This window comes from Eleutherodactylus coqui, chromosome 5 (genome assembly GCF_035609145.1).
Source record: "Eleutherodactylus coqui strain aEleCoq1 chromosome 5, aEleCoq1.hap1, whole genome shotgun sequence".
Lineage (NCBI taxonomy): Eukaryota > Metazoa > Chordata > Amphibia > Anura > Eleutherodactylidae > Eleutherodactylus > Eleutherodactylus coqui.
Window position 1 is genome coordinate 28,650,566 of NC_089841.1, and position 23,918 is coordinate 28,674,483.

The following is a 23,918-nucleotide window of genomic DNA, read 5'->3' on the forward strand; positions in this document are numbered from 1 at the left end:
ATGAAATCTGTGACCAGCAAGACATGAAGAAGAGATGGAAAGAATATACAGAAGGATTATAAGTCAGCGCAACAGTGACCATGCAGAGGAACATGGGAGCCAAGAGGATCTGGAACCAGACCTGTTGGAAAGTGAAGTGGGCGATGAGGCAGCTACCAGACAGCAAAACATCTGGCATCAATAGAATCATTGCAGAGCGCTCTAACCAGTCCAGAGAGCCGCACTAATAACACTATGGCGGACAATCTGGAGCACCTGTACATGGCCAAAGGATTGGGAAAGATCAGTTTCATCTCACTGCCTAAGAAGGGTGATGTCAAGGTCTGTAGATACTATAGAACAATCTCTCTGATTCCCCATGCCAGCAAGGTGCTTCACAAAATCATTTAGGGGCATTTAGACAATATCATTGACCAGTAAATTCTTGATATAAAAGCTGGATTCTGCAAGGGTAGAGGGAGCCGTGACCACATCACAAACCTGAGGTGGATCATGGGAAAGGCAAGAGGCCATCAGAACAAACAGCAGTATCATTCACTAAACCGCACAGCTTTGCCAGTCTGAACAAATGGCCGATTTGTGGTAAACCCATGTCAGAATGGTATTTTGTCCCCCTTACAGCCACCCTGTGGCTGATACATGTGAGCTCATCCTTCAGAAGGTTCCTTATGGCATTCAGTTTGTGAGAAGAACTATGGAAAACTATAGATCCCAACACCACCAAATACAGACCCTGTGCCAGACTCTAACCTAAATAGAGACCCAAGCCTAGATCCACCCTAAACACAGATACCAAGTCAGACCCTCTCGTAAAAAAAGACCCCGGGTCAATGCCTTTTTGAATGAAACCCCCCTTAAATACGGAACCCAGTCCAGATCCCACCTAAATACACAGCAATCTAGACCCTCCATAACCCTTTAGGGTATGTTCAAAAGGCAGAATTTGCAATAGAAGTTCCAATAGATGGCCTGCATTATTTTATTCCTTCATTAGCACAGGGAAAATCAGTTGATGTAACATCTACTTTCCAAGAGAAAACAGATGCAAAATAGTAATTGAATAGTTCAGCCTTCTCAACGTCATTTTAAACCAATTCTTTAAACCCCTGACACTTTTACTGAACCCCACCATACTTCTGGGTGACGTTATTTTCGCTGGCTGCCCATAGAAGGTCCAGTAGGAAGCCTCTTGTCTGAGTGGGTTATGTTCTAACTACCGCGTTTCCCCCAAAATAAGACACCCCCTGAAAGTAAGACACAGTAAGACATTTGGAGAAGTCCCAAATATAAGGCCCCCCCGATAGTAAGGCATATTAAAGTGTGTTTGTATGTAAGCTTGCACGATGAAAAGAACACCAGAGCATGCAGCTATGATTCTTTTTAGCCCGCCGCTGCTGTCCCCTACCTTCACCGTCCGTTGCAGAGCAGCTGCATGCAGGATATGAAGACAGTCACCTGCCACCCGATGTTCCCCGGCCATCGCTTGTAAATGTGCAGGCACGTCAAGAGGCCTGTCCCTTGCTGCCATCCCCGTTGTCTCTAACCTCCAGATGTATCAATAGATCTGCAGTCTGCCGTTACTCCTTCTCCTGCTGCCGTTATCCTGTCCCTGCTGTGCTGTACGAGTGTGCGGTCGTGAGCTCCCCCTGCTGGCTGGAAAATGCCATACTGTATGTTCTGTTCCTGCTGTACACGTCTGCTGTGATGAGCTCCCCCTGGTGGCCGGAAGCTGCAATACCATCCCTGATTACAAGTGGTACAGAACCTTCTGTCGGTGATACGGTAACGGTAATTAAAGTCAGCAGACAGGTACGTTACTTTACAGCCCTTATTTTTTTATGGCTCTGTGTGTGAGTCAGGCAACCTGTGTGTGATTCTTAAGGCTGGGTTCTCACAGAGCGTATTTCCAGCGGAAATCTCGCAGTTAATTAGCCGCGGGTTTTGAAGCAACCTGGCCGTACGCTTTTCCGTTTCTGTGGCCAGTGAATCCGCACCACAACACTGGCTTCTCCCAGATTTGCCGTGACAGATTCGCTGTCCCATGTGGACGAGATTTTTCGTCCGCAAAAGATGGCCAATTGAGGGATTAGCGGCCACAGACTGATTTGCCACGGCGAAATAAGACACCACCTGAAAATAAGACTTAGCGCATATTTGGGAGCAAAAATTAATATAAGACACGTCTTATTTTCGGGGAAACAGGGTACTCAGATTGCTACATAGCTGCAGGTCTAGAAACTGGACATACAGTAGATATTAGATGGCGACTCAATGATACCCTCAGGTACATCATACATATGTATATTTAACATGGCTAAACACACTGTATGTTATGTGGTTTCAATTCTGAACATCTCAGATTTACTGCGCTTTATGTTCATCCCAAAAAGTCAGTTTTACAGTAAGCATAATTCCTGTGTGATGGACCCTACCAGACAAGCTCTTTAGAGGGGGATACGGAGACTCCTATCACAGTTACAGCTGATGATTAGCAGTTCTTGTCAAACATTTATAGTGAAAGAGATGACAGTTCAGCCACCTGACTGTATACTTGTGGTCTATAGCTTATTTAGGTGAATGCAGAAGTTAATAATACCACCTCCCAGCAGGCAGAGATGGTACTAACTAATCATGTAATATTGATGCACCATAGGATTGATTGCTTAGAAGAGTGGAAGACAAAGCAGGGACAGATCTTAACATCAGAACAGTGCCTGGTAAGTAGACAGAAGACTGCACTGCATGGAAGTAACGGCAATGTATAGGAAATATTCAGAGACATTTAGAACACAGCAGAAAAGCAGAGGAGGGGTACAGGGATGGAAAAATGTGGTTTTTGCCAGAGTGGTGCTTTAGCCCCTTAGTGACGAAGCCTGTTTGCGCCTTAGTAACGGAGGCAAATTTTGGAAATCTGACATGCATCACTTAACATATCATAACTCCGTAAAGGTTTTGCATATCCCAGTGATTCTGATATTGTTTTTTCGCCACATATTATACTTTAATTAGGTGGTAAAAATAGACCCACAGAATTTGTCTTTTTTTTCACATTTTCAACTGTAATATCTCAAATATGTGCAAACATACTGTACAAATTTTTGCCAAGATATATATTTCCATCTCTTTCCTTTATTCTGGACGCACGTTTGAAAAACTGTCATTTTTTTTAACCATTTAGGAGACGTACAAATTTAACATTAATTATCAACATTTTGGGGAACACTTTATTTTTCGGCACCAAGCCAAGATTGTAAAGGCTCATAGGTGTCAGAATTATAGATGACCCCATTTTAAAAATTACACCCCTTAGTGTATTCACGGAGGGGGGGGTCAGGAGTATTTTGACCCCACAGTTTCTGGGAATTAATGCAATTTAGAGTAGGAAAAATAAAATTTCACATTTTTGCAAAAACATAATTTTTAACACAGGATTTTTTTTATAGTGCACATGAAAATAAGGATTTACACCTCAAAATGCATACCCCCATTTATCCCGTGTTCAGAAACATACCCATTGTGGCCCTAATCTTCTGTCCGTATGCACAACGGGGCCCTAACCGAAAGCAGCAGTGGGTGGTTTTCAGAACAGACATTTTGGTTGAAGGTGTTTCAGGCCCCATTGCACACTGGCAGACGCCTTGAGCGGCCGAAACGATAGAGAACCCCCACAAATGACCCCATTTTAAAAACGAAACCCCTTAATGCATTCATCTAGGGGTGTACTGCGTATTTTTACTCCACCATTTTTAAATGAATCGAAGCAAAGCAGAAGGAAAAAATTGTGATTTTTGTTTTTTTGGCAATTATGTCATTTTAAAAATAGTTTTTTTTGTACAGCATACATAGGAATAAAGACGGTCACCCCAAAATGTATACCCCCATTTGTCCTGTTCAGAAACATACCCATTGTGGCCCTAATTTTCTCTCTGGATGCACAACGGGGCCCAAACTGAACGGAGCGTCAAACTTTAACTGTCTTTTAACTTTTACGTGATCACCATTATCCATTGGATAATAGCCATCACGTGACCGAAGACCACTCACTGCGGCCCCCCGTGACATCTCCATGCTCTTGGCTACCTTTAGTAGCCAGGAGCAAGGAGATTTTAAATTTCCCTTTGCCCTCCCCAGCTTCTGCGCTTGCGTCTGCCATTTTGGCGACGGGCGAATGCCCCAAAACTGGGGAAAGGTCCGCAGATAAGGATCCCATCAGGGGACATCGCCGGTGGCGTTATTTAAGTAACTTCACCTCCCCTCATGGATCCGATCCGTGACGGGAGGTGAAAATTGAGGTTTTTTCTACTTTTACGCGATCGCCGTTATCCATTGGATAACGGTGATCATGTGACTGGGAAAAGCGTACCATGACACCCCATGAAATCTCCAGGCTCTTTGCTACATTTAGTAGCCAGGTGCGGGGAGATTTTAACCCCTTCCCGCTCCAGGACGTACCGGTACTTCCCGCAACAGGACGTACCTGTACGTCCTGGGGATAGCGCGAGATCACATAAGATCCCGCGGTATCCCGCAGCGGGAGCCAGCTGTCAGTCACAGCCGGCGTCCTGCTGCAACAGTGGGGGGGGGGGGGGCATCGGAGATCTAAGTAGATCGCGGCAGGGAAAGAGTTCACAGAGGGATCGCGCTCCCTCTGTGTCTCCGGCCGATGCCTGTGCCTAGGATCGCTGTATAAGCGATAAGGCATGGCAGAGCAGTACAGTGATGTAAGTCCCTCAGAGGGACTCAAATAGTATAAAAAAAAGAGAAGTGTAAAAGAAAAATGTTAAAGAAAAATGTAAAAAAAAACCTTTTTTTATGCTTTTTCTAATGTTAGCATAAAAAAAATGGGAAAAAAATTAAAACCCCACATATTGGGTATTGACGCGTCCGTAACGACGTGTACAAAAAGTTGAACAAGCTTTTTATTTTGTACGACAAAAAGCGTAAAAAAATAAATTAATTAAAAATAAAATCGCTAAAAAAATGCAATAAAGGTGATCAAAAAAGCCGTACATTCCCCAAAATGGTACCAATAAAAACTACAGCTCGTCTGGGGGCGTGGCCTGGACCATGAGGAGCTGAGTCGCATGCCGTCGGAGCTCCGTCGTCCCTACTCCTAAAAACACCCAAAAAGCATCCAGACCCGAACACAACACAGCCCAAAGACCACAAATGGGCAAGAAGAAGAGGGGGACCAGCGTCCAAAGAAGCGGAGAAGACGATCTGGGCCCGCTGGACCGCTTCATCACGGCCGCCGGTGATCGCCGCAAGCTGCAGGAGGAGAAGACCGGGAAACGACTCCCCGCAGAACAGACAGGAAAGAGAGGAGGGAGAAGACACCTGCCGGAGGACGGAGAAGACCCGGACCGGAGCGACTACTCACCACCCGGAACGCCGGAGGGAGCGCCGCACATCAGCCCGCCGCCGCCGGCAGCCCGGCCGAACGAGATGGCGCCGGAAGAAAGCGCGCGAGCGCGCCGACGCTCCGGACCTCCAGACAACACCAGCGGGAGAGCGACAGCTAGTCCCTGTTCCCCACAGACGCAAGACAGCAGGTACTCACCGCAGCCGGCAGCCGGGGAGCCGGAGACATCGGAGCAGCGGCACGAGGAGGTCCCACCGGAAGTGCGGGTCCGTACGCCATCTTCCCCGGCCGCAAAACCGGAAGTGAGGGGAAACCGGGACGCCGCATCGGAGGGACCAGCGGGGAGAGGTGCCACAGCCGGGGAATCGCCTGCAGAAGATCCAGGTACAGGAGGGAGGCATAATACACACCCCCATCCCCCAATATGAGCCAGCAGACACCCACCTCCATCAGGGGCACCGAGCCACCCATGAGGGGGTACGCAGAGGCCCCGAAGCAGGCACATAAGCCCCAAGACTACCCACAAGATGGTGAAGAGGAGTGGGCAGCCTCCCCTGGACCCTCCCCTAGACCCCAGGGAAACAGAGTGACAGAACACCCTAGAGACCCTGACTGGTGGACCCCCCCGCAGAGAATACATGAAGGGGCAATACCCAAAAGACAGGAGGGAAGAAAAGGAGAACCACAGCGCACATCTGCACCTCAATTGGGAGACAGCACTTCACGCGCAGGACACCACATAACCACGTCAACTAACTCTCCACGACAAGACAGGCTGAGAACAGAAAAACACCCCATAAGCAGAAACACACACCAACCCCAGGGCAAAACCGGCAATCGGACAAGATCAATGGAACCCGACCCAGATGACTGGGACTGGAAAGAGCACCTCAGACCCATCCCAACCAAAGGTGACCTGGATAATATGTTTGCTCAGTTTGCCTCGTCCCAGAAATCTGCCCTAGAATCATTACAAAAAGAAATCCACCAGATGGGACAACGTCTTATGGAAACGGAAGAGACACAAGAACAAGTAGTCCAACGAATAGATGAACAGCACGACATACTAAGTGAACACGCCAGCCAAATCGCTGAGCTCGCGACGCAACTAGACGATATAGAGAATCGCCACAGGCGAAACAACTTGAGGATCAGGGGATTAGGAGAAGAAGTCGAGAACAAACATCTGGAGGCGTGGGCACAGAAATGCTTCGGCGACCTGAACAGAACCCCGAACGATCCAATCGAAATAGATAGGATACATAGAGCGCTGGGCCCTAGATCAATAGACCCGGAAAGACCGAGAGACGTGGTGTGTAGGATCCATTTCTATAAAGAAAAAGAAGAAATCCTACGCCAGATCAGATCCAAGGGCCCGATAAAATTCCAGGATAAAAACCTCTTGATATTGCCAGATCTCTCAAGGAGAACACTCCAACAACATCGAGCATTAAAGCCTTTACTGACAATACTAAAAGAAAAAGAAATCCCGTATAGATGGGGATACCCCTTTCAATTGATAGCGGGCACAGGGAACGAGACAGTCACATTTAGATCGCTGGGAGATCTACCCAAGTTCCTCACAGCGCTGAAACTTCCGATGGTCTCGCTATCGGAGTGGCAGAAAACAAGCGCCCCGACACCCCCCCCCCCAAGAGGCCAATGGCAAGTAGTCAACCACAAGCGCAAACAGCCACATAAAGAAGACAGAACCCGTCCATCAAGAGAACGGCCTAAATGAGACTGTCATGAATGGACAAGAGATTTCATCTAACCATGACTTCAGAGGGAAGACCCCAAAGAACCAAACACAGACCTCAACAAGGTTCCAGAGAACTTAACACAGAATCTTTAGACTGTAACGACACACGAAAACCACTAAAGGAACCATTCGAATGGATACAAGAGGACTGGCTAATTACATATCCAGAAAGATATGCAGTCTCCTGGGAGGCTCATCCCAGGACCCCGGGCACTTAGGCCATCCTCTTGTACTCTACATTTCTCTATCATTTCATGCATGCTCCACCCTCACCTAACAGTAGGCCTTCCAGGCTTCGCAGTCGAAGGACCCTACTAGTCTCCTTCCAACATAAGAAACTCCTTCTCCTTTCATCTATACTAATACGCATACATATACTTATTCACCCTCTTTAACTCGTCATATCCACTTACCCTTCTTAGCCTAATCTTAAACAGGTCTGGATGCCCATCATAATGTTTCATGATAGAAGTGGAGTGGGGAGGCGTGGCTCTTGGCCTCGGCCCACCCAGCCACCCCCCACTAGGGACCGCAGCATCACATTGCTGCATAGACGTTGGTCGTCTATAAGTGTTAGAATGTTCTCCACGACTGCACGCAAAATTTATTGTAGTTTACTTATCACTGTTCACATGTGGATCCATGTTTTCCCCCCCCCCCCCTCTCTACCCTCATGTGTTGTCCATACCCTCCCCAGCTCCAGGTTATGCCTTCAGGAATGATAAAGCACCAAGACACTCACCACATGCCAATGATACCCCCAACATGTCGCAATGGCCAATCTGACGATATGCTCCTTTAACGTAAAGGGCTTCAATTGCCCCAACAAACGCAACCAGGTACTATACAGGCTCCACAGGAAAGGGGTGATGATAGCGATGCTTCAAGAAACACATTTGCCACGAACTGGCATGCCGGACTGCAGCAGGAACAAATATTATTCTAAATGGTTCCACTCTACTCACCCGGAGAACAAAACCTGTGGGGCCTCTATAGCCTTTCATAAATCAATAGCCCCAGAGGTGCTGGCTCAAAAGTCGGACGAAGAAGGGCGGTACATATTCCTAAAAATACTCATGGCTAACAAAATTTTTACATTTGCCAATTTGTACTTTCCTAATCAGGGACAGGTGGGGTTCGCTTCCAGAGCTCTCCGGGAACTCGCAGAATTCGCAGAAGGAACACCGATCGTGCTAGGCAGTGATTTCAACATGTGCATGGAACCCCGACTAGACTCCTCCACGGGACGCTCAACACTAACCAAAGCAGCTATTCGCAAGGTACAGAGGATACTTGTAAGTATGGACCTAATCGACCTATGGCGCATTCTCCACCCGGGTAAGCGTGACTACAGTTTTCACTCCATGGCACACAATTCATACAGTAGGATTGACTACGTATTTATATCACACGGTCTGCTCGACGGGGCCCCCAAGTGCTCCTTGGACATATTCCTCTGGTCTGACCACTCCCCAGTATTTGCATCCTTGGGCCCGGGGGACACCGAGAGGGGGACCCATACCTGGAGGCTTAACGAAAGTCTACTTAAAGACACGGCATGCGTACAGGATGTTAGAAAGACCATAGAAAATTTTTAAAAGGATCATGTATCAGACCCCACTAGCGCCCCAATTAAGTGGGAAACCCTAAAATGCGTGTTGAGAGGCGTTTTTATCTCACACAGCGCTAGGATTAAAAAAGACCACACCGCACGCCTCACTCAATTAATAAGGGAACTTAACGAAAAGGAAATCTCTAATAAAGCAGCCTCGTCCGCTATCCTTCAAACAGAGATATCGGAACTCCGGAACAAAATCCTAGACATACTAGATAAAAGAGCCCTTAGCAATAGAGATAAATTGAAAGCCGGATATTATGAATATGGGGACAAGAGTGGTAGCTGGCTTGCCAGAGCATTACACCCAAGAACGGCCCACCCACACATACACTCCATTAACTCAGCGAGAGGAGGGAGGGTTCACACTCCGCAAGAAATATTGGGAGAATTCAGATCATTTTACTCCAGACTATACAACATAAGCGAGGCGGGGGCGGGAACGGAGAGCCAACACACACGGGCGTTGTCAGAGTACCTAGACTCCCATGCCCCGGAGCCCCTCTCACAAGAGGAATCCGAGGGCATGGAAAAAGATTTCGAGCCAGAGGAACTCAAACGTGTACTCTCAGAAATTAAACCGGGGAAAAGCCCAGTCCCGGACGGGTACTCCCCGAGATTCTATAAGATTTGCGGAGACCTGATTTCAGATATGTTACTGAAAGCCTTTAACGAGGTCTCGGGGGGCTGCCCCTTCCCGTCCCAAGCCCTACAGGCACACATAGTCCTGATACCCAAGCCCGGGAAGGACCCCCTGTCGTGCGGTAGTTACCGACCAATTTCTCTCATCAACTGTGACTTAAAAATCTTTTCAAAAATGATAGCAAACAGGCTAAATCCCGCAATTCCCCGAATTATCCACGGAGACCAGGTGGGCTTTGTTTTAGGGAGAGAAGCGAGAGACAACTCCATAAAGACCCTGGCCCTAATCGACCGGGCAAGAAAGAAAAGAACCCCTCTATGCCTCCTCTCTGTCGACGCTGAAAAAGCGTTCGACAGAATCAGTTGGCAATTTCTCGAAACGACCCTCCGTAGGGTGGGACTCGGCACCAGAGCTTTAAATCAGATAATGGCCCTATATCATCGCCCCTCGGCACAGGTCAGGGTCAATGGTAAGTTGTCATCTCCTTTCGAGGTTAGGAACGGCACATGACAGGGGTGTCCCCTGTCCCCCACATTATATATCATAGTTATGGAAGTACTAGCCAACGCAATTAGGAACAACCCCTCAATACGCGGAATACAGACTGGTAGAGAGGAACGCAAATTATCACTTTACGCAGACGACCTCCTGTTATATGCCACTGAACCACACGTCAGCTTCCCCAATATTATGCAGGAGTTCGCTACGTTTGGCCAGTTCAGCAACTATAAGGTAAATGCTCAGAAGTCGGTAGTCCTAAATATTACCATCCCACAACAGGAAGTCAGCAATATGGCCGCAGCTTTCCCATTCCAATGGAGAAGCGATTCATTCAAATATCTGGGAATTCATATCCCAACCGACCCAACCCAGCTGTTTGAGTTGAACTACAAGCCACTGCTACTGACCCTGAAAAAGGACATGGAGGGCTGGGCAAGAGGCTCGCTGTCATGGTTTGGTAGGATGAGAGCGGTTAAGATGGATATCCTCCCTAGGATATTGTACATCTTCCAATCAGCACCTTGTAACCCCCCGAAAATCTTTTATAACAGACTGAGAAGCTTGATACTCCGGTTCATATGGAAGGGAGGCTCCAAAAGACTCAGCCATAAAAGCCTATCCAAACCAAAAACAAAGGGAGGGGTGGGCCTACCTGACCTATATCTATACCACAAAGCCACGATCGGAACCCTAATACTAGACCTGCACCACCACGAATCAGATAAACTGTGGGTACAAATCGAAAACGAGAATAATACCTTCTCACCAAAAGGAGCATTCTGGATCCCTAAGGGGGTCAACTGGGAGAGGGCGGAGGCATCGGGTCTGATGATCACCCTGCTGGGGGCATGGAAGGGGGGCTGCCAGACAACGGTCTCGGGTCCCCTTACCCCCTTAACTGGAAACCCACAAATTCCAGCAACAATGGGCACTCGTAGCCTGGGATTCCTACCCAGTGGAACGGAAGCTAGGACAGGGGAGGTGGTGGACACCCGGGGCATACGAAACCTGGCGACTATACAGGGGACAGGAGGAATTCCCCCGGGCTCATGGATGCAATATTTGCAGGTTCGTAGCTACCTAGGAAAAGTGAGGCCGGAACGGGGGTGGAGCCTAAACCTTACCCCGTTTGAGGAACTATGCAGCAGAGGGGAGGCGCCCAAGCATACCGTGTCAATATTATATAGCCAGCTACTGGAGGAGAAGCTGGGTGGTCACACCCCCAGGTGGGTTGCCGCATGGGAAGAGGTCCTGGGTAGATCCTTTCCCGGAGAGCTCTGGAGCAAAGCTTTCCAGCACACCCATGGGATGTCGGTGGCAAGTAGGCTGCAGGAGCTGAACTTTAAGATTTTGTCAAGATGGTACATGACACCAGAGAGGCTCCACGCCCTATTCCCATCGGCTTCTAATATGTGTTGGCGAAGCCACAGGGAAGTGGGCTCGATGCTACATATATGGTGGGAGTGCCCCATGATCAGACCCATCTAGCGAGACATGAGAAAATTATACGAGAGAGTGTGCAGGGAATCACTGACCCTGACACCTGAGGTGGCACTTCTATCCTTCCCTCCACTAGGCGCCCACTCACTCAAAAAAGGCCTGCTGAAATTTTTCATTATGGCCACGAGGCAAGTGATACCCAGATTCTGGAAAAAGGACACAGAAATCCCTAGATGCGCATGGGTGGGGGCCTTAGATGAGATCGAAAGACTAGAGAGAATAAGATCACAGGAAGATACAACCGGAGCCGACAATTTCTACCGCACCTGGGCAGTCTGGATAGACGCACGTAACTCTCCTCTAATCACCAGGTGGCTACAAGACGGTAACTGTGAGTAGCCAACTCATACCTCGAGTAGTGGGACAACCAAAAGGCACTAACCTGGATCCCTCCTCGACACCCCCCCCCTTTCCCCGCCCTCCCCGTATATCATACCTCCCCTTGTCTGTCAACTATCAGAACATAACGCACATATTAACATATTGCTTTTCATAATGTTTTTCTTGTCTTTTCTTAATTAGTTGCAACATTAAGTCGGTGAGGTGTATATCACACCACTTTCATAATATGTTAAAGTAATGTTATATATGCAACATAAAACCAATAAAATACAGATAGTCCCCGACTTGCGAACATTCGAGTTACGAATTTCGCTAGATACGAACAATCTGTTCTGCACAGTATGATGTAATGCTATGGCATTACATCATACTGTGCAGGGATCGGACAGGCTTCTATCAAGCCTGATAGAAGCCTGTCCGGTCACATCGCGGTTGCTAGACAGCCGGGGACCTTCTGAAAGGCCCTAGGGCTGTCTATGCAGAGCGCCTAGCAAGCCGTGCGCTTGATAGGCACTCTGCATAGGCAGCCCTGGGGCCTTTCAGGAGGTCCCCGGCTGCCTAGCAACCGCACAGCGTCCCGCGATCTCATCGTGGGACGCTGTACGGGCCCCCTGAACGTCGGGTGCAGGCTGTTCTTACAGCGGGCACCCGGCGGCAGCAGTTCCGACGAGCCGCGCTGCTCGTCAGAACTGTTAACACTTTAAATACCGCTGTCAGAGCGGTATTTAAAGTGTTAACAGTTAGGACAAGCGGTGCAGCTCGTCGGAACTGCTGCCGCCGGGTGCCTGCTGTAAGAACAGCCGGCACCCGACGTTGTATGGAGCGGGATCCACCCGCGATCCCGCTCCATACTACCATTTGTTCGACTTGCGAACAAAACGGACTTGCGAACGGGCTCCCGGAACGGAACCTGTTCGCAAGTCGGGGACTACCTGTATGTTGAAATAAAAACTACAGCTCGTCTTGCAAAATATAAGCCCTCATAGAACTTCGTATATAGAAAAATAAAAAAGTTACCTTACTTTGAATGCAGCTATAGAGAAAAAAAAAAGATTTAAAAAAAAAGGGGGTTTTATTGCAAAAAAGTGTAAAAACCTAAAAAAAAATATAACAATTTTGGTATCATTGTTACCGTACCGACCCGCAGAAAAAAGTTAGTGTGTCATTTATGCTGCATGATGAACGCTGTAAAAAAAAAAAGAAAAAAGAAATCTATGGCAGAATTGATGCGTTTTCTCTCCGTTATCATAAAAAAAAAAAAAAATATTAAACGATATAGTCAATGTACCCAAAAGTTGCAGCGATAAAACCACAGCTCGCCACGCAAAAAACAAGCCCTTATACGGCCAGGTCGACGGAAAAATAAAAAAGTTATGGCGTTTGAAAAATTGAGATGGAAAAATACCAAAAAAAAAAAAAAAAAAAAATCGCTTGGTCCTCAATGCCAAAATAGGCCGTGTCATTAAGGGGTTAAATTACCCCGCCAATCTGTGGCTTTTGCGCCTGCGTCCGCCATTTTGGCGACGGACGCGTGCGCAGAAGCTGGGAAGGTCCGCGGATAAATCTGGGGGCTTAAGGTACCTAATTTCATCCCCCCTCATGGATATGATCCATGAGGGGAGATGAAACAAACTTTTCTTCTTTTTTTTCACTTTTTAAACTTTTTTATTTACTTTTATATGATTGCTGCTATCCATTGGATAGCAGCGATCATGTGACCGGGAAGCGCATACAGCGGCTTCCAGTGACAGCTCCCTGCTCTCGGCTACTCACACTAGCCGGGAGCAGGGAGTTTAAAAAATTCCCGGGGCCTCACGGCTCTCTGCGCATGACGTAATGCGTCTGGCGCGCAGATGCCGGCGGCAGGGCCAGGAAGAAAGAAGATGATGCCGGACAGTGCAAAGGAGGGCGGGGGGCGGGGGGGTTGAGTACTCTCAGCTCCCCTTACGGATCTGATCCGTTACGGGAGCTGAAATCTCAACTGCTTTTAACTTTTTGGTAACTTTACCGGTGATCGCGTGACCGGGGGTGGGGTCCTGCGGTCCTGGATGACAGCTCCATGCTGTCGGCTACCTCCGGTAACCGGCAGCATGAAGCTATCACGTCCTGAGCATGCCAAGCTTTCATTCCTAGAGGAGGCATGTTTTTACATCCTCTAGGAATTAAGTCCAGCAGGCAAGGCATAAAAAGGCAATGGGGCCGTCACTAAGGGGTTAAGGGAAAGACAGAAATATATTTTTAATTATTTAACTCTCAGCCATGTTTTCAGCTTTAGAAATATACCCTGCATGTATTACAGGGTTCAAAATTCAGTTGCATTGTTTACTTGTGGCTTGTTGAGTGGTGAAACTTCCAAAAAATGATCACGTTTTAGGAAAAGCGGACCTTGATCATTCTTTCCCCACGGACTTCATTTAAAGGGGTTGTCCCGCGCCGAAACGGGTTTTTTTTTTTTTTCAACCCCCCCCCCGTTCGGCGCGAGACAACCCCGATGCAGGGACGTACAGACAGCTTACCGGAGCGCTTACCTTGATCCCCGCGCTCCGGTGACTTCTATACTTACCTGTGAAGATGGCCGCCGGGAACCTCTTGCTTCGTGGACCGCAGCTCTTCTGTGCGGTCCACTGCCGATTCCAGCCTCCTGATTGGCTGGAATCGGCACGTGACGGGGCGGAGCTACACGGAGCCGCTCTCTGGCACGAGCGGCTCCATAGAAGACTACAGAAGACCCGGACTGCGCAAGCGCGGCTAATTTGCCCATCGGAGGGCGAAAATTAGTCGGGCTCCATGGGAACGAGGACGCTAACAACGGAGCAGGTAAGTAAAAAACTTTTTATAACTTCTGTATGGCTCATAATTAATGCACAATGTATATTACAAAGTGCATTATTATGGCCATACAGAAGTGTATAGACCCACTTGCTGCCTCGGGACAACCCCTTTAATGCATATGTGTCAAATTAAGGTCCCTGGATCAAATCCAGCCTGCTACCTCATTTACAGTCTTACAATTACAATTAGCCCTTTGAAGGCAACCATAACGCTGATGTGGTCCTTGGTATACTTGAGTTTGACACAACTGATCTAATGTCTCTGGTAGGGATGAGCGAGCGTACTCGTCCGAGCTTGATACTCGTTCGAGTATTAGGGTGTTCAAGATGCTCGCTACTCGGGCCGAGCACCACGCGGTATTAGTCAATTCCATTTCCTTCCCTGAAAGATTTGCGCCATTTTCTGGCCAGTAGAAATGCAGGGAAGACATTACAACTTCCTCCTGTGACGTTCCAGCCCTATCCCACCCCCCTGCAGTGAGTGGCTGGCGAGATCAAGTGACCCTAGAGTATTTAAATCAGCCCCGCCCGCGGCTCGCCTCAGACACACACTGGCAGAGATTAGGGAGAGTGCTGCTGCTGCTGGTGGGAGAGTGTTAGTGTCTACAAGAACCCCAACGGTCCTTCTTAGGGCCACAGCTCACCTAGTGCACTACTGTTGTGGGTGCTGGGAGCAGTTTTGCTTTTTTTTTGTATATCTGGCGTGCAGCCCCATTACAGCTATAGCGTTCTCAGGCTGCAGTCTGTACTAAGTAGTATAGGGGAAGTATTGGTAAGGCAGGGACAGTGGTAGTGTGGAATCCTGTCTACCTGTGCATTTAACTCCGTGGTTGCTGGGAGTTGTAGTACCTCAGCATTGCACTGCAAAGCCTCAGTTCAGCCTTCAGTGTAATTTTTTGCTGGAGGCAGTTAGCGTTACGTAAGCGCTCTCTGCCTCCAAGTGCACGTTTTAAAAGCACTATTATTTTTCTGCGCTCTGGGTTACCGGACAGCTGCCGCCGCAGTGTACGGTGCCAGACAGCCATAGAGGGAGAGTCCAATACACGCTCCATTGCCTGCATTTTATTGGCAAAAGGCTAATTTTTAAAAAGGACTCCTTTTTTCCGTGTGCTTGTAACCCAGTGCACATTACTGCGTGGCCTGTGGGACTGGAGGTGAATCTCAACTGCATAGTGCTCAGCTCGTCCTGCTTGCATCCTTCCTTATAATTTAGCTCAGGCTTCTTTTTGCGTTGTATAACCGTTGACAGGCACCAACTGCGCGGCAATAATTCCAAAAAATATTTACACCGCTCAGTGTCTGCTCAATTCTTAAAGGAGATGTCCCGCGCCGAAACGGGTTTTTTTTTTTTTAAACCCCCCCCCCCGTTCGGCGCGAGACAACCCCGATGCAGGGGTTAAAAAAACCACCCGCACAGCGCTTACCTGAATCCCGGCGGTCCGGCGTCTTCATACTCACCTGCTGAAGATGGCCGCCGGGATCCTCTGTCTTCGTGGACCGCAGCTCTTCTGTGCGGTCCACTGCCGATTCCAGCCTCCTGATTGGCTGGAATCGGCACGTGACGGGGCGGAGCTACACGGAGCTACACGGAGCCCCATAGAGAAGAGGAGAAGACCCGGACTGCGCAAGCGCGGCTAATTTGGCCATCGGAGGGCGAAAATTAGTCGGCACCATGGAGACGAGGACGCCAGCAACGGAGCAGGTAAGTATAAAACTTTTTATAACTTCTGTATGGCTCATAATTAATGCACGATGTACATTACAAAGTGCATTATTATGGCCATACAGAAGTGTATAGACCCACTTGCTGCCTCGGGACATCTCCTTTAATCCACCATGCTGAAGGGTAGGGGTAGAGGACGTGGACGCGGGCGAGGATGCGGAATTGCAAGTGAGGGTGTGGTTATAGGCCGAGTTCCTGGTCCAGGCGAATCACAGCCGGCTGCTGCGGGAGTAGGAGAGAGGACAGTTTCTGGGGTCCCTAGCTTCATATCACAATTTTTGGGTCCACGTCGTAGACCTTTATTAAAAACCGAGCAGTGTGAGCAGGTCCTGTCGTGGATGGCAGAAAGTGCATCCAGCAATCTATCGACCACCCAGTCTTCTACGCCGTCCACTGCTGCAACTCTGAATCCTCTGGCTGCTGCTCCTCCTTCCTCCCAGCCTCCTCACTCCATGAAACTCACACATTCTGATAAGCAGGCAGACTCCCAGGAACTTTTCTCGGGCCCCTGCCCAGATTGGCAACAATGGTTCCTCTTCCACCAGAGGAGTTTGTCGTGACCGATGCCCAACCTTTGGAAAGTTCCCGGGGGTCCGGGAGATGAGGCTGGGGACTTCCGGCAACTTTCTCAAGAGCTTTCAGTGGGTGAGGAGGACGATGACGATGAGACACAGTTGTCTGTCAGTGAGGTAGTAGTAAGGGCAGTAAGTCCGAGGGAGGAGCGCACAGAGGATTCGGAGGAAGAGCCGCTGGACGATGAAGTGACTGACCCCACCTGGTGTGATAAGCCAACTAAGGACAGGTCTTCAGAGGGGGAGGCAATTGCAGCCGCAGGACAGGTTGGAAGAGGCAGTGGGGTGGCCAGGGGTAGGGGCAGGGCCAGAGCGAATAATCTACCAGCTGTTTCCCAAAGCACCCCCTCGCGCCAAGCCACCGTGCAGAGGCAAAGGTGCTCTAAGGTGTGGCAGTTTTTCACTGAGACCGCGGACGACTGGCGAACAGTGGTGTGCAACCTTTGTCGTGCCAAGATCAGCCAGGGAGCCACCACCACCAGCATGCGCAGGCATATGATGGCCAAGCATCCCACAAGGTGGGACGAAGGCCGTTCACCGCCTCCGGCTTGCGCCACTGCCTCTCCCTCTGGGCATCAACCTGCCACTGAGATCCAACCCACCTCTGACGACACAGGCACGACTGTCTTCTGGCCTGAACCCACACCCTCACCTCCGCTGTCCTCGGCTCCATCCAGCAATGTCTCTCAGCGCAGCGTCCAGCTGTCGCTAAGAGAATCATTGGAGCGAAAGCACAAATACGCCGCCACGCACCTGCACGCTCAAGCTTTAAATGTCTACATAGCCAAATTGATCATCCTGTAGATGCTCCCCTACAGGCTGGTGGAAACTGAGGCTTTCAAAAACAAGATGGCGGCGGCGGTCCAGCGCTATTCTGTCCCCAGTCGCCACTATTTTTCATGGTGTGCCGTTCCAGCCCTGCACGACCATGTCTCACGCAACATTGTACGTGCCCTCACCAACACTGTTACTGGCAAGGTCCACTTAACAACGGACACGTGGACAAGCACAAGTGGGCAGGGCCACTATATCTCCCTGACGGCACATTGGGTGAATTTAGTGGAGGCTGGGACCGAGTCAGAGCCTGGGGCCGCTCATGTCCTACCCACCCCCAGAATTGCGAGCCCCAGATCGGTGCTGGTATCTGCGGCGGTGTATGCCACCTCCACTCAACCTTCCTCCTCCTTCTCCAACGCAACCTCTACCTCACAATCAAGACGTGTCAGCAGCAGCACATCGCCAGCAGTCGGTGTCGCGCAGCAGCATAGCGGTGCTGAAACTACTCAGCTTAGGAGAGAAGAAGCACACGGCCCACGAACTGTTGCACGGTCTGACAGAGCAGACCGACCGCTGGCTTTCGCCACTGAGCCTCCAACCGGGCATGGTCGTGTGTGACAACGGCCGTAACCTGGTGGCGGCTCTGCAGCTCGGCAGCCTCACGCACGTGCCATGCCTGGCCCACGTCTTTAATTTGGTGGTTCAGCGATTTCTGAAAGGCTACCCACACTTGTCAGACCTCCTCGGCAAGGTGCGCCGGGTCAGCGCACATTTCCGCAAGTCCAACACGGACGCTGCCACCCTGGGGACCCTGCAACATCGGTTTAATCTGCCAGTGCACCGACTGCTGTGCGACGTGCCCACACGGTGGAACTCTACGCTTCACATTTTTTCCCGGCTCTATGAGCAGCGTAGAGCTATAGTGGAATACCAACCCCAACATGGGTGGCGTAGTGGGAGTCAGCCTCCTCAATTCTTTACAGAAGAGTGGGCCTGGATGGCAGATATCTGCCAGGTCCTTGGAAACTTTGAGGACTCCACCCTGATGGTGAGCGGCGATGCTGCAATCATTAGCATCACCATTCCTCTGCTATGCCTGTTGAGAAGTTCTCTGCAAAGCATAAAGGCTGATGCTTTGCGGGCGAAAACGGACGCAGGGGAAGACAGTATGTCGCTGGATAGTCAGAGCACCCTCATTTCTATATCTCAGTAGAGACAGCTGGGCCCACTGCTGAGGGTATCCATGCTGCTTGCCTCTCATCCATTCAGCGTGTATGGCCTGAGGAGGATCTTCAAAGTGATCTTTCTAGTGAGGACAGCCATATGTTGCGTACAGGTACCCTGGCACACTTGGCTGACTTTATGTTAGCATGCCTTTTCTCGTGACCCTCGCTTTAGACGCATTCTGGCCACTACGGATTACTGGGTGTACACACTGCTCGACCCACGGTATAAGGAGAACCTTTCCACTCTCATTCCCGAAGAGGAAAGGGGTTTGAGAGTGATGCAATACCACAGGGCCCTGGTGGACAAACTAATGGTAAACTTCCCATCCGACAGCGCTAGTGGCAGAAGGCGCAGTTCCGAGGGCCAAGTAGAAGGGGAGGCGCGGAGATCAGGCAGCATGTTCAGCGCAGGCAGGGGAACACTCTCCAAGGCCTTTGCCAGCTTTATGGCTCCCCAGCAAGACTGTGTCACACCTCCCCAGTCCAGGCTGAGTCGGAGGGAGCACTGTAAGAAGATGGTGAGGGAGTACGTGGCCGATCGCACGACCGTCCTCCGTGACGCCTCTGCTCCGTACAACTACTGGGTGTCAAAGCTGGACACGTGGCCCGAACTCGCGCTGTATGCCCTGGAGGTGCTGGCTTGCCCTGCGGCTAGCGTCTTGTCAGAGAGGGTGTTTAGTGCAGCTGGGGGAATCATCACGGACAAGCATACCCGTCTGTCAACTGACAGCGCCGACAGGCTTACACTCATAAAGATGAACAAAGCCTGGATTTCCCCAGACTTCTCTTCTCCACCAGCGGACAGCAGCGCTACCTGAAGAGCTTTGTCAATCTGTGTATGATATTCGTCCTCCTCCTCCGGCTCCTCCTCCTGAAACCTCACGTAATCACCCCGAACGGGCAATTTTTCTGTGGGCCAAAAGGCTCATTACTTTTCAAAATAATATTTATCTGTTTCAGTTCTCATTAAAGCATTGAAACTTCCACCTGAACCAATTTTTATTTTGACTGGGCTGCCTCCAGGCCTAGTTACAAATTAAGCCACAGTAAGCTAAGCGATTAATAGGTTTCACCTGTCCTCTGGGTTGGGCATGGGCAATTTTTCTGGGGTATATTTGTACTGTCGGTACACCAATTTTTCGGGCCCTCGCCTACAATGTAATCCAAGTAATTTTATGGGCTTCGCCTGCACTCATGGTACACCACTGTGTCTGGGGTTGGCCTACACTTGTGCTACAGAAATGTAACTCTGTTCTGCCTACCTATACTTCTGCCACTGTAACGCTAGAGGGGTCTGACTAGACTTCTGCAACAGAAATGTTACTTCGGTCTGCCGATACTTCTGCTCCTGAAATGTTACCTTAGTTGGTCTATACTGTTACTACTGTAATTCAACTAATACTGGGCTCTGCCCATAATGCTTCACGGAAATGTTACTGGGGCATGTCTATACTGCTATAACAGAAATGAAACTAATAGTGGGCTCTGCCCATACTGCTTCTACGTTAATGTTACTGGGGTCTGTCTGCATTGCTGGAACTGAAATGTGACTGGGGCATGTCGCAACTGATACTACTGAAATGTTACTGGGGTCTGTCAATACTGCTGTAAATGAAATGTTACTGGGGTCTGTCTATACTGTTGCTACTGAAATGTTACAGGGGCCTGTCCCTAATGATACTACTGAAATGTTACAGGGGTCTGTCTGCACTGCTGGAAATGAAATGTGACTGGGGTCTGTCTACACTGCTGGAACTGAAATGTTACTGGGGTCTGTCTACACTGCTGGAACTGAAATGTTACTGGGGTCTGTCTAGACTTATACTACTGAAATGTTACTGGGGTCTGTGTATACTGCTGCAAATGAAATGTTAGTGGGGTCTGTCCTCACTGCTGCCTATGAAATGTTACAGGGGTCTGTCCATACTCTTACCACTGAAATGTTACTAATTCTCAGCTTTGCCTATACTGCTGCTACTGCTATGTTACAGGGTTGTGGAAACAGAGGCTTCCCAAAGACATGATGGTGGCGAGGCCGCGCTACTAGGTCCCCAGGCGCCACAACTTTTCAGCGACGCGGTCACTGGGAAGGTGCGTATAACCACGGACACGGGGACAGGACACGTACTGCCTCAAAAACATCCCCTTTCTCCTCCTCCAGCAATGAAAACATTCTTGACAAATGCTTTCGCAGTGGTCCGTCTGGCGGCAGTCCAAGAATCTCACCTTAAACGACACAATAAGAAAGCCCCCCACCATGGCCCACTTAATCCTGGCCACATTCTGAAAACCAATGAAATAAAACCGCACTAATAGGTCCATAGTTGCCAAACCCACCTGTATTTTATCTGACGTTACCTCAGCTATGCAGGGCACTGCTATGGGATTTATTAATGTACCGCCGGTGGCTTCCTATGACCCACCCATGCTGTCGGTCCACATGGACTTCACATTAGGGAGATTTACCTGCCTGTGTATACTTTTAAAAAACTCGAGTCTGACTGGGGCATGCAATTTGGGCCGAAGCCCACCTGTATTTATTCAGACGTTAGCTCTGCTGTCCAGGGCACTGCAATGGGATTTATTTATGTACCGCCGGTGGCTTCCTGGGACCCACCCATGCTGTCAGTCCACACGGACTTCATATTAGGGAGATGTACCTGTCTATGTATACTTATAAAAAAACCCAGTCTGACTGGGGCATGCAGTGTGGGCCAAAGCCCACCTGTATTTCATCTGACGTAAGCTCTACTATCCGGGGCACTGCATTGGGACAAACTACAGGAGCAATACAGCGCTAATGAGACGTGCACAGCTACGGTAGCATTGGAGTCCGCTGTAGGCCCACGATTGCTGAGGGTTTGTGCAGAGGCCTATGTCCTGGGTGCAGTGAAAGTCCGCTTCCTGCCTAGGATTGCTGAAGCTGTGGGCCGAGGCCTATGTCGTGGGCGCGGAGCAAGTCTGCCATGTTTGGCCGCTCAGATTTATTTTTTGTTCATGTCTTGGGTTTCCTAGGACCCACCTATGCTGTTGGTGCCCACTTAGTTCCCATCGCGGTGTTTGACCTGTCTGGCACAAAGACACTGACTGACTTGGGTAGGGGGCAGAGTCCAGATGGCTTTCCCCTTGCAGTGTCGACTGAGCTATGCGACACCTAGACAGAATGAATACTGTGTGGGCACATGGATTCCCCATTGCTATGCCCACGTTTGCAGCTTCTGACGGAGGTGGCACAGGATTGGATTTCTCATTGCTTCTGTACAGCATTGTGGGCTATCGCCCCTTTTAAAGAGGGTCGCTGCCTGGCCCTGCCAACCCTCTGCAGTGTGTGCCTCCGGTTCCTCCTCATTGCAGATGTACTGAGAAATAGACATGAGGGTGGTGTGGCTATGCATGCAGTGTGTGGCATGAGGGCAGCTGAAGGCTGTGCAGGGACACTTTTGTGAGCGGTCTGGACACTGGGTCGTGCGGGGGTTGGGCAGCATGTAACCCAGGAGAAGAGGCAGCGGTTTGTCCCGCAGGCAGTGATTGTGCTTGGTTGGAGGTAGTGTGGTGCTTAGCTAAGGCGTGGCTTGCTAATGAGGGTTTGTCCGAAGTAAAAATTGTTAGGGGGGAGCCCCACTCTTGCCGCTATTGTGGCTTAATAGTGGGACCTGGGAATCTGAAATGCAGCCCAGCATGTAGCCCCTCGCCTGTCCTATCTGTTTCTGTGTCGTTTCCATCACTTTCTGGGGTTTTGCAGATTTCCACCAATGAAAACCTTAGCGGAGCATGGGTGATATACAAAAATGCTCCAGTCGCCCATTGACTTCAATGGGGTTCGCTACTCGAAACAAACTCTCGAGCATCGCGGAAAGTTCGACTCGAGCAACGAGCACCTGACGATTTTGGTGCTCGCTCATCTCTAGTCTCTGGTCAGCGGTAATTCTGCCATCTCCACCAGCCTCATCACACAAGTACAAGACATCTAATAAGACTAAAGACAAGAGCTTCACAGCCTTCTACAGATCAGAGGGATATCTCCATCTACCTGATGGTCCTGTGGAAGAAGAGGACGGGGACATCTCTCTGGTGGGCTTCTCTTACTGGATGGAACTGCAGGAAACACAGACGGACACTGAAGTCATTCTTTACATACAGATAATAAAGTCCCCGTGTATTTAGTCCTGTCTCTTACCTGGTGATGGGAGCGGCTGGCGGGTCTCCATCATGGCGTCCTTGTACAGATCCTTGTGTCCTTCTAAATACTCCCACTCCTCCATGGAGAAATAGACAGCGACATCCTGACACCTTATAGGGACCTGACAACACAATATACAGTCATTACCCAGAAGCCTCCAGTGCTGTTACTGTATAATGTCCCAACATTCCCTGCAGCGTCACCTCTCCAGTCAGCAGCTCAATCATCTTGTTGGTGAGTTCTAGAATCTTCTGTACATTGATGTCCTCATGTATCAGGGGGTGAGATGGGGGCCCCAATATTGGGCTCCGGGGTCTTCCCCACCCATCACACACAGGGGCCCGACAGCCATCACTAAAGGTCTTCTTCACTACTGTGTAATCCTGTATGTGGGGAGACATTAATAAATATCACTACAGACATTTCCAGAGTCCATTACCTCTCCAGTGACATCATCTGTTATTACCATAGATAAGAATGATGTGATGTGACATCATCAGAATCTCTCCCCTCTTCAGTGACATCATCTGTTATTACCATAGATAAGAATGATATAATGTGACATCATCAGAATCTCTCACCTCCCCAATCAGCTGGAAGAGTATCTCTAGGGTGAGATTTAATACACTTTCTGCCATCTTGTTTCTGTCCTTCTCCATCGTTGATGAATCAATCTGGTAGGAACTTGAATGAAAAGAATATGAACCAATGTAAAAAACACAAACAACATAAGAAACTAAATTTACTGGAGATAATAAGGGAAAACATTTAGAAGTATTTTCCCATTACATAACAAGATTGTTATTTCAGTGTGCCAGTGAGAATACGGCGATGACACATTTCTATAGTTTCGGTTATCTTTTACTCCTTTTTTAAAAATTACC

The 23,918-nt window shown here is 49.3% G+C and overlaps 1 protein-coding gene across 1 annotated transcript in view; it reads right to left on the reverse strand.

The window, feature by feature from the left end:
• LOC136629164 (gastrula zinc finger protein XlCGF57.1-like) overlaps positions 1 to 23,685 on the reverse strand; it is a 46,064-nt gene extending 22,379 nt beyond the window's left edge. The window contains exons 1-4 of the mRNA XM_066605321.1: positions 23,616 to 23,685; positions 23,238 to 23,417; positions 23,032 to 23,155; positions 22,885 to 22,949 (exon numbers count right to left, since the gene is read on the reverse strand). Of these exons, the coding sequence (XP_066461418.1) occupies positions 22,885 to 22,949; positions 23,032 to 23,155; positions 23,238 to 23,417; positions 23,616 to 23,672 (426 nt within the window). The 5' untranslated portion in view covers positions 23,673 to 23,685. The remainder of the gene's footprint in view (positions 1 to 22,884; positions 22,950 to 23,031; positions 23,156 to 23,237; positions 23,418 to 23,615) is intronic.
• Positions 23,686 to 23,918: the final 233 nt, after the last annotated feature.